General features: G+C 26.9%; 1 protein-coding gene across 1 annotated transcript; it reads left to right on the top strand.

Moving 5' to 3' along the window:
* Nucleotides 1–262: 262 nt before the first annotated feature.
* LOC124941722 (probable L-gulonolactone oxidase 6) lies at nucleotides 263–3,883 on the top strand. The gene is given in 3 exon segments (XM_047482070.1): nucleotides 263–952; nucleotides 2,329–2,584; nucleotides 2,977–3,883. Coding segments are annotated over 3 exon segments (1,605 nt in total). The 5' UTR covers nucleotides 263–496; the 3' UTR covers nucleotides 3,870–3,883.
* The last annotated feature ends 8,484 nt before the right edge of the window (nucleotides 3,884–12,367 follow it).

The following is a 12,367-nucleotide window of genomic DNA, read 5'->3' on the forward strand; positions in this document are numbered from 1 at the left end:
TATTAAGTTAAGATATTAAATCTAATCTTTTACTACATTATTTTTAATTTTAATGTCAACTCATACTAACTTGTATTAAGAATAATAATATTGATACTTGGAATACGTGAATTAAAAAAATAATAGGTAGCAAAACTTATAATTGTTAATTTTTCATAGGTAAATATGGGATTTTCCCCTATATATAACATATTGAAACTTCAATCTAGCTAATGCCTTAGATTACTTCATTATGGGAAATGGAAAACAGTTTCTATTAGAACTAAAACTAGTGATTATCACCATTAATACTATTATCATCCTGCCCGAGATTTTCGTTCACGCAGATCCTCCTCAAGATCCCGTTAACTGTCCTTCAAACCACAATTGCACCGTGACCAACGCCTACGGAACATTCCCCGACAGAACAATCTGTCGGGTTGCTGACGTGGCGTACCCTACAACCGAGGAAGAGCTAGTCTCGGTTGTAGCAGAAGCTTCTAAGAATGGTCGTAAAATGAGAGTTGCGACACCAACTTCACACAGCATACCGAAGCTGGCGTGTCCCGATGATGGGGATGGAGGGCTTTTGATTAGTACGAGGTTTCTAAATAAGATAATTGAGGTGGACCGAAATAGAATGATTTTGACTGCGGAGAGTGGGGTAAGGTTAAAAGAGTTGATAAGTGAGGCAGCTAGGTTTGGACTTGCGTTGCCTTATAGTCCTTATTGGTTGGGGGTCACGGTTGGTGGGATGTTGGGGACCGGTGCACACGGAAGCTCGCTATGGGGTCGAGGGGGTGCGGTTCATGACCATGTTGTCGGTCTTCGTATTGTAACCACGGCTGGACCGGGAGAAGGGTTTGCGAAGGTCCGAAATCTTGTGTCGAACGCGGATGATAGTAATAATAATAGTGCAAATGGCTTTGATGCGGCTAGAACTTCTATAGGTGTTCTTGGAGTTATTTCACAGGTATGTTTTATTATTATTATTATTATTGTTATTATATAGATTTGAGAGGAATAAATAATAAGTTGGTATAGGACTATAGGTTATTATTACTTTTCATTAAAAATAAAAATAGCATAAAATAATTAGAGAAATGATATTTACACACATTTATATAATTATATAACATATCTGATTTGACAAGAAAGAAAAAATATATTTTGAAAAAAATATATTTTGAAAAAAATATAAGAGAGAGAAAAATATTTTCTCTTTCTTGCCAAATGAGGTATGTGCTATATAAAAGTGTTGTATAAGGGTGATGTATATATAATTTTAAGGATTTATTTCTTTGGTCCTACTTTTATCGTAATCTCTTTTTTTTTCAAAGAAATAAATCATTATTTCGTACCACCATAATTGATTTGAACTATCTAAAAATGACATAAAAAAAACATACAGAAAGATTGCATGATGTGCAGATAATATACATATTATTGTCCAATTTGGATGGTTTTGGTGATGCTATAAAGAGATCCAATACAAACAACATGAAATCTATTCATAAATGACAATTTTAAAATGTTTTATTTGTGATCACATAAAATTATAATCTTTTAATAAAAAATAATAGCAACCATAAAATTTATCTTTTTTTATTTGGTTTGAGATATAATTTTTCAAATAAGCTCAGTTTTGTTTGTTTGAAAAATATATTTTTCAAATAACTCATTAGGTAGGCAAAACTATCTGAAACTATGGACCTTTTATAATTTCCTTTTTTCTCCTATTCCATTTTTATTTTACATATATAATAAAAGATATTCTAATACTGGGCGGGCCTTGGATAGGCCCAACATAATTAGGCAACTCTCAATTATTTATTTTTTATCATTTTTAAATATTTATTTATATTAGATAATGTGATAAAAATATTATTTTTATAGAAAAACACTAGTTAAATTAATAAAAATGGAAGGTTTATTTTAGTAAGAATTTTATTGTAAACAATATATATATATATATATATATATATATATATTATAGTTATATATTATTATTAATTATATATATAATTAAGTATAAAATTAATTTAATAAATAAATAAATAAAAACTACATCACACTTAAAAATGGTAAAGTTATTACTCTATTGAAATAATTTCATTTGTTTGAATAAGTAATAACTTATGTAATATTAATAAATTATGAGATTTATATAATTTGTAAAATCTTATACTCATAAATTTAAAATTATAAGAATTTAAGTAGTTTACAAGTTTACATAAATTTATTAGTATATTTTAAAAGTGTATTTCAACTCAAAAAATCATAAGTTCATGCACATTTCAATTGTTCATGGTGAAATGAATGAAGCTGATTAAGATATATTGAGTGCAGGTAACATTTCAACTGCAACCAATGTTCAAAAGGTCAATAACCTACCAAATGAAGGATGACAAAGACTTAGGGCAACAAATTGTCAATTTTGGACATCAACACGAGTTTGCAGATCTAACATGGCTTCCCGTTCAACGAAAGGTTGTGTATCGCCTTGATGATAGAGTCTCGTCTAATGTCTCTGGCAATGGACTTTACAATTACATCGTTTTTCGCCCCACTCCTTTGGCCTTAACCGCCTCTATCAGAATTTCAGGTTCATCAATCATATCCATCTCATTCTATATTTTCAAAAGAATGAGACATAAACATACACAATTAAGTTTCTATTAGGGTTGAATGAAATTTGAGTAAGCCGACAATTAACCCATTTAGGTCTAAACGGATTGTGTTTAAATTCAATTTTTAATATATGTATAGTTTAGAAAGGGCATGATTGAACAAAAAAATTAAACATTTTTGTGAGCATTGTTTTTTTTTAAATCGTCATTGGAACTCCTCGATAATCATTGATGATCACCAATTAATCAAAGCTTTCCACAACCAAATAATTCTAAAAGTTATTCTAGTAGCTTCTTCACCCATGATCAATTCTATATTATTGTTATTTATCTTACTTTCACATGTGTTTATGAATGATGAACATAGAGGAAATGCAAGAGTCGTTGGGAGATGCCAATGGGAAATGCTTGGAAGGGAAAGCTTCTACCTCAGCTCTCTTCCTTGGTGCCTATGGTTTGACTAATGATGGTAACTACATTAAAGAAAAAAAAAAACATTTGGTTTGGTTTTGTTAATGTTAAAAAATCTAATTTCAGTCATGATATAAAACAGGCATTCTTATGAAGGGTTATCCAGTAATAGGTTATCAAAACCGGATGCAGGCGTCTGGTGGCTGCCTAGACGAACCTGGCGATTTTAAGTTGACGACTTGCCCATGGGATCCTCGTATAAAGGGTTTGTTCTTCTTCGATCTTGGAATTAGCATTGGCATGTCCAAAGTAAAAGACTTCATTCATGACATCCAAAACCTAGTGGAGCTCGAGCCTAAGGCCCTTTGTGTCCTAGAGCTCTACAATGGCATCCTCATGCGCTACGTCAAAGCTTCGACCTCTTACCTAGGAAAAGACGAGGATGGAGTCGAATTCGACATAATTTTTTATAGGAGCAAGGACCCGAAGACACCTAGGCTGTTTGAGGATGTGTTGGAAGAGGTTGAACAAATGGCACTATTCAAGTATGGGGGAATGCCACATTGGGGAAAGAACCGACCCATCGCATTCATTGATGTCATTAGCAAGTATAAGAATGCATCTGCGTTCTTGGCCGTCAAGCAAGAGTGGGATCCATTAGGGCTTTTCTCTAACGAGTGGACAGACCGAGTGTTGAAGGGAGGCGATCATGTGTCGATAGTTAGTGAAGGTTGTGCCCTAGAAGGGTTGTGTATATGTTCCGAGGATATTCATTGCGCTCCTAAGTCGGGGTACTATTGTCGTCCCGGAAGGATCTACAAGGAGGCTAGGGTTTGCCGTAAAATATAGGTATAAATTATATGATAATATTGGTTGATGAATATGAATAAGTGAATCTTGCATTAAATGGTCCTTTGACTATTACCTATCTATTTACCTTGTATGTCAATAAATGTTTGCTTAGATCTTGTTTTGAATATTTCATGACATTTTCTTTATTGATTCATATTTTATATTTTATTGTGGTGGAAAATGAAATTTTAAACCATGTTTAAATTCTACCTAAATTGTATATCCCTTCTTCTGATTTCCGTCATATTATCATTAATTTGAGAGAGGATTTACATTAATAATATTGATTGTTATATTATAAAATATAAATTGAATAAGATGTTTTCAAAATGTGGGCCAACAGGTTACTAATTAAGTTTGTTAGACAGTATCACATTTAATAATTAGACAACGTTCACCAAAGTTCTTTATTAATAGTAAACATCGAAAAAAATTATAATCACGTAAATTGAGAATTTTTGTTTGATGTCATGAACAAAATAGAAATGGTATGAAATTGATCAGCTAGATTAGATTTTGTATTCACTCTCTTTTTTCTTGTTCGTCATTTTGGAAACCCTCTAAAATATGATGACATTCGTAGAAATTTGGGACTCATCCGTGGAGTGAGTTATGAGATAAGGTGGTATCATTTTGTCATATCACAATTGTTTTTCGTTGATAACATGCTATGCATGGTTCATGTTACCTACATGAATTTTATGCATGTTTCGGTCTTCAAGTTAATCTTAATAAGTCATACATATTTTTCTTATATTTTGTTTCAATTTGGAGAAGGATGATGTTGTAAATGTTTTTGGGTATAAAATTGGTTCTCTTCCCGCCAACCTATCTTGGTATGTCATTGGGTGTTAAGTTACGATCTAAAATCTTTTGAGACCCGATTATCATTAAAATGAAATGTAAGCTATCTAGATGGAAAAATAAAATAATCTCGAAAGGGTCGTTGGTTAATTCTTTTTAAGAGTGTGTTATCATTTATGCTCATATATATGATATCTTTTTTCATTCTTCTTAATAGTGTGACAGTGAAAATGAAGAGAATGATGTCTAATTTTTTATGGTGATCTTCGAACTCATTATTTTGTCATTTAGTTATTTGAGATAAGGTTAAATGTTCACTAAGATAATTTAATATATTTTTTGTTGAGAGAAACTTTGGGAATTAAAGATTCCATCTAAAATTTCATTTTTTGGATGGAGCGTTATTCACGGTAGAATTTTTACGGATGATATATATATAAAAAAAGTTGTATTATGATAAGTCGTTGTCGTATGTGTCACGAGAAAGTTGAATCAACAACTCACTTACTTTTGCATTGTCGATGGGTTACTAGTATCTAGAGTCTTTTGTGAAGTATTATTAGGTTTTACTAAGTGATGCACGAGTCTTTGGATAGTTATTGGAAAATTTAGATTGATGCGGTTGATATGACAGACTTACATATTTGCGTTACCATCCAAAATATTTTTGATGGACTATCTGATTTGAGAGAAATCATTGAACATTTATTGATTGTAGTTGTCAGATTCGTATCATTCATAATGATATTATTATGACATTTTTTAGATTCATTACGGAAAGCCAGTAAAATCGATCGGGAAGTTAATTGGTTTTCTCGAGTACTCACGAGCTCGATAATCTACTGGATAATGTGAATGTATTATATTCTTTTTATTGATGTTATGTTTTTACGTTGTTCTTAAAGGATTTTTATTATTTTTAATATAAATGAATCATTTTCATAAAAAAAATATATAAATTGAAAAAAAAAAATATAGTTTATAAATATGTATAATTTTAAATTATTGTTTTTTTTTTATAAAAGTATAATAAAAATAATATATATATATATATATATATTAAAATTCATGGATGCAATTTAATTAAAATAAAAAATAAATAAATACAACTACTAAAACATAACATAAAGAATAGAGTTAAAATAAATATATATTGTATAATATTTTTTTAGTTATGTTTGGTACAATATATTAACAAAATATTTATCAGTAAATGATGTAAAATTCATCAAATTATTTAAATCTTATCAAATTAATGACTGATAGTATATAGAACCGTTAAACTGAGTCCAACATTTCAATTAATCGGTTAAGTAGACGTTGAACCGTGTGTCGAAATTTAATATATATAATAATTTTTTTTACAACTTAAATAGTTGTATCTAAATATTTTTTATTAATTTTTTTTTACTATTAAAGTATATTGTTATTAAAACAAATAAACTTCTATTTGTTTTAAAAGGAAATATATATATATATATAGATAGTGATGCTTAATTTTTAAAGTGTCTGGATTGTCGGGTCGAAAATTGTGGTTAATTTGGATATATGTTAGAGTAAATGGATATTTGGGTCGGATTGTGGGTTGTCTCACATATAAATTTAAAACGGTTAAAAATAAAATTAAAAATGCTATTATATGTTTCGAACCTGCAACCTAACAAAACAAGTACAACATTTTAACCAATTAGACTAAGAAAACTTTATATTTTAAATTCTACACCAAATTTGATGAACGCGCAACTTTTTAACAATATAAGTTCAAATTTTTAACTAACTAATCTATCTATATATATATATATATATATATATATATAATGATACTTAATTTTCAAAGTGTTTGGATTGTCAGGTCGAGAGTTGTGGTTAATTTGGATATATATGTGGGAGTAAATGGATATTTGGGTCGGATTGTGGGTTGATCCGCATATAAATTTAAAACGGTTAAAAATAAAATTAAAAATACTATGGGTATATTTCGAACTTGCAACCTAACAAAACAAGTACAATCATTTAACCAACTAGACTAAGAAAACTTTATATTTTAAATTCTACACCAAATTTGATGAACGCGGGACGTCTTAAAAATATAAGTTCAACTTTTTAACTAACTAATCTATATATATATAATGATGCTTAATTTTCAAAATGTCCGGATTGTCGGGTCGAGAGCAGTGGTTAATTTGGATACATATGTGAGAGTAAATGAATATTTGAGTCGTATTGTGGGTTGACCCGCCCATAAATTTAAAACGGTTAAAAATAAAATTTAAAATGCTATAGGTATGTTTCGAGAGTAAATTAAAAATGCTATCACATTTTAACCGTAAATTTTTTTCCTCGGTTTTTATATTATTACTCGTGCAAATGCACGGGCTAAATTCTAGTTTAATGTGTAACGGTAAACACTAAAAATCTACGTATCCAAATGAATTTTAAAATAATTATTTTGATTATTTTTGAATAAATAAATCAAAATAATTAACTCCAATTCTAAAGCTTAATTAAACAATTAATTAGATTAATTATTATGATAAAAATTAAAACCTAATTAATTGAGTATAATGGCCAAATAAAATATATAAAATTGTTTGAGATAAATGTTGTACTTATTTTTTCACAAAATAAATTTAAAAAATTTAAAGAAATTAAAAGAAATAATTTAGGATGAATGTGTTACCTATTTTGTCCCAAAAATATGAAAATAAAATAAAAATAAAATTGAAAAAAATTTGTCATATTTATTTTAAATATTTTGTGTATTTTAAAGAATTAAAAATAAAGCCAAAAAAGGTGAAAGAAAAATCATTTTCAAACAAACCTTAAGGTTTTAATTACAAAATAAAATCTGTAAATGGGTATAACCGAGAGGTCTAACTGATGTTCTTCATCTAGGACCGAGAGGTCCGATCGATGTTCTTCATCTATGACCGAGAGGTCTAACCGATGAATTTTACATCCGACCAAGAAATTGAACCTATGATTGAGGAGTCTCGCACCTGATCGAGAACTCCCAAACCTATGACCGATGACTTCCACCCAAAACTAAGGTGTCCGACCGAGAATTCTAGCAGTCGACAAAGAATTCTAGTCAAGGACCGAGAGGCCTTAGTACCCCGACCAAAGATCCTAAACCCAGACCAAGGGATTCCTGATCAGGATTGAGGTTTTTTTAGCTCCAACCGATAAAACGAACTCAGGACCTAGGACACCGGTCCTAAGGACTGTTTGGTTCCAATTTTAAAATTTTATATTATTTTTATAATTTTGGAACCTCAAACTATTTTCTAAAAATCCCGAAAAAATAGATAATAATTTCAAAATATTTTTGGGATATTTCCACAAAACATATTTTGATAAAGGCCTGTTTGAGATTTTTATTTGAACCTTAATGCCTTTAAAAACTGATATTCTTCAAGTACTTTCTTCCTTAGTCATCACCAGCAACAAATACCAATATTTAAATAATTGTTGTTACAACTTTTTAAATACGCAAAAATATATGCATGTCTAGGACCGAAAGAATAATTTGTTAAAATAAAATATTATACAACCAATTTTTAAAAGACAAATTTATAAGTAGAGACCATTTTTAAAACAGGTACGGAGGATGAAGCGCAAAAATCTTTTCCGAGTATCACCAATCTACAAACTTAAAGAAACTCTATCTAAAAATACGTTGTTCACGTATATTTTTTTATTGATTTTTAAAAATCAATTGGCGACTCTGTTTCAAATAAATAATTTTTAAAATTAATTATTTTTAATTAATTTAACACAGGTTTTCAAAAAAATAAATTTGTTTTGATTATAACAAATTTGAAGGTTATTTAAACTTGAACCTCAAATTAATTATTTTTATAATCAAAAGCTATTAGGAACTGTTTAAAATCTTTTAAAATAATGTTTTATTTTAAAAAGATTCATGACACACAAATCGAAGTTGAAATTCTTGAACCTTGAACTTCTTCGGGACCCAAGGTATTTCTGGGGTTACAATAACTATATTATTTCACCCAAAAAAATACAATTCAGAGAACAAACGGTTAAGATTTGGATACTTCAAATCTAACATATTTTAAACGATCTACAAAACGTAAGAAAAATAAGAACATAAGAAGACACAAATTTATAGTGGTTCACTCAAAAGAGTTACGACCACTTCAGTCGCTACCTAATTTCACTATAAAGAAGAAGAAATACATAGTTTTGGCTCACACTATTTTATCTTCTTAGAATTATGTCTTAATCTGTAAAACCCTTAACCATAATATATTTATAAGATTAACATTTTGATAATAAAATTTAAATAACTATTGGTTAAGCCCAAACCCAAACAAAAAATACAAACACAATCAACTTTTTACAACTTTTTATTATAGATGTAATCAAATTAATTTGATATTTTCTTAAGCCAATTTCAACAATTTGGTTGTTGGTTTATGTTTACAAATCAATTGAAATACTTACAACTCTACTAATATTTTATCTTTTTATTAGTATATTAAATATACTGGGCCGGGCAGTTGACCAGTCCCTACCAACACTTTTATCATTTTTTATATTTAATTAATTTTTATTAATATTTATTTATCATTATATTTATTATTAATTATTAACAGAAAAAATAATCTCACTATTTATAATTTATTTTAATTTGTTATTTTCGGTAATTATTTTAAATAAATTTCTTAATTTTGATTTAACTACTTTTGTAATTTCGTTTATTAAATTTAATTTTAATCTTTATCCTAGATTAATCAAATTTAAAATTAAGTAAATACAATGTGAGCTCTAAAATAATTGAACACTAATTATCTATCTTATTTATGGATAAGGAAAATGTGCAAAAACTCTATTTGCCGCTGCCATATTACGAGTCTCTTCCTTTTGTGTATGACATCGTCACTCCCTTTGGCACTCTCTTTGGCAGCATCTACTAATTCGGAACTTGATTTGAAAGCCATATTTTAACCCCGATATTTTCGGGATGCCGCTAATAACAAACGAATAGCAAGTTTTTCCTTGTGTGCAGAGACCAATACAGTCATGGGCTGAGATGGGCTTAAGCCCACCCCTAAAAAAAAGTTTGCTTTTTCAATGCATGTCTCGTAATATATCTATAATTATAACTCTTAATCACTCTCTAATTTTCTGCAACTCTATACAAGTAATTATTTTATATTTTATTTCACTCATTTTTTATATTTTAATTATTTTAATTTAATTTTTCTAATATATATTTTTTAATTCTAAACAAATAGAATCCCATTTTCTTAATTTATTTCTTAATTCTCTAACTTAATTCTATATTCTTTATTGTATAATTATCAACTCAATTATTTATATAATATTTAAAAATGATTTTATTTTTGTTTAATTGAATGTACAAATTTAAAATTTATTATGTTAACATCGTTTACTTTTTTTCAACTTCACATTTTAACATTTAATTATTTGTCCAAATAAGTGAAATAACATTGTATAATAAATTATGTATATATAGATAAAAATTAGAACATATCGATCTACTTATAAAAAAAATAATAATATCTTCATTTTATTTTTATTCTTTTTAGAAAAGAGATAGTAAAACTAATGAAAGTCCTCCACTCATTGCCTATATAATTCAAAATTAATTTATTTAAAGTTTTCTAATTTCATCTTTCAATTTAGTTTCGTTCTCTAAATAGAAGAATTAAGGCTAAAGCTTGAGATTACATTAAATCAAGCCCACTCTAAATCTAATTTCTAGGTCCGTCCCGACTTTGTGGATCATATTTTAATGAGAACTTTATAAGCTAAGAAAAAAAAGCATTGAAATATATTTTTATTGATCCATTAGAATTATTTGCCTCAAAAGCTTTATTTGAAACGACTATGCTCTAGAACTGGGATAGGTTTAAAAACAATTTTTAGTTGTATTTACATTTAAGTATTACTGAAAATTGATTTTTAATTTTATAAATTTTATTTTTATTTTTAATTTATAAGTTTGGTTGATATATATATATATATATATATTAATTTTATATTTTAAAAAATTATTATTTAATTATAATTAAATTATACAATAAAATAATATATTTTTTAAAATAATGTTTTATAATATGTAAGCTTTTCTTACTAATTAGTTAATATCATGATATCAAACATACATGGACTTATTTAGAAACTTAATATAAATATCTTTAAAAATATTTTTTTAGTTTAAATATGCATATATATACTTTTTAAATTAAACTTTTTAAGTAATTATTTGTTATTATTATTTAATTTACCCATAATAAAAAGATAATTTATACTAATATTGTTTTTAGTAATTCAGCTAGATAATTTTTTCATTTTAAAATATTATCATTATCATTAAGATTGAGATGTATATATTTTTTGGAAAAAAAAATTATATATATATACACACAATTTTGATTAAATATTTATATTATTTTACAAATATATAATTCTTAATAAATAAATAAAATAAATTTTCTAAATTTAGTATATTAAACCTGTTTAAAACTAAAAGAAGTCAATTAAGTTAAAATTAAAAAAAAAATCAAATTAAATTATATTAAATTATTTCAAACTCAAAAAAGTCACTCAATTAAACCAAATTAAATAATTATAATATTTAAATTATGACTAAAACAATATTCTTATTTTAAATAATAAAATTTATTTTGAGAATTAAACTTTATAAATTATAATTATTAAAAATTAAAAATAGATGTGAACCCACATAATTTTTTTAAATACACTATTTTGAAAGATAGCCCAATCTCCGGACAGCAGATCCAGCCCACAAAACTATATCTTGCTCTCAAGAGAAAGAAAAAAAAAGGTTTCAAATGCATAATTGACTAGGTTAACCAATTTCCAAACAAAATATAAGTGGAAAGTTTAATTTTTATAGGTTCCTATGGTTTTTTATTTTTTTTTAGTATAACTAATCAGTATTTTATCCCTCAAATTTGATTTGGTGTTACGTTTTGTTCGGTTCTAAATTCTCTTTAGTTAGTATTTTATCCCTCAAATTTGATTTGGTGTTACGTTTTGTTCGGTTCTAAATTCTCTTTAGTTAGATCAGTTTTTTGTCTTGAATTTTTATAATTTAAATAATAATCTCAATCGTTGTTGGCGGGTCGTTTGCTGTTTATTTATCCGATTGTGTTAGTGATTCTTTTTTAGTATGTGTCGGACCTCTTTTTAACCACAAAGAAGATGAAATAATTAGATATAAATTTTTTAAATTTTTTTATTTTTATAAAGAGTTATTGAATTTAATCTTTTATATAGAGACCTCTTAGAAAGGTATTTCCTATTATTTGTATAAATTTCTCACTAAGTATAATTTAATTATCGCTCAAAATATTTTTATGACACTGTTTAATTGGTTCAATCGATTTACTCAATTTCAACCCCTTCTCGTTTAAAAATTTAAATGTGTTAGTCTTGTAAAAAAACATTAACAAATTACATAATGTTGAATTCTTTTAATTTTGAGCTTTATTTGTTTCTATATAATTTAATATTTAAATTATTAATTATATATTTTAATTTTATAAATATTATATTGTATTATTTATTAATTATTTTTAATTCTGATTTAATCAAAAAAAAAATGTAATAAATTGTTTAATGACTATTCTATCCTTTTGTATAGCCGCAAACATTTCTTTCTTTTGATCGGT

Source organism: Impatiens glandulifera, chromosome 6 (genome assembly GCF_907164915.1).
Source record: "Impatiens glandulifera chromosome 6, dImpGla2.1, whole genome shotgun sequence".
Taxonomy (NCBI): Eukaryota; Viridiplantae; Streptophyta; class Magnoliopsida; order Ericales; family Balsaminaceae; genus Impatiens; species Impatiens glandulifera.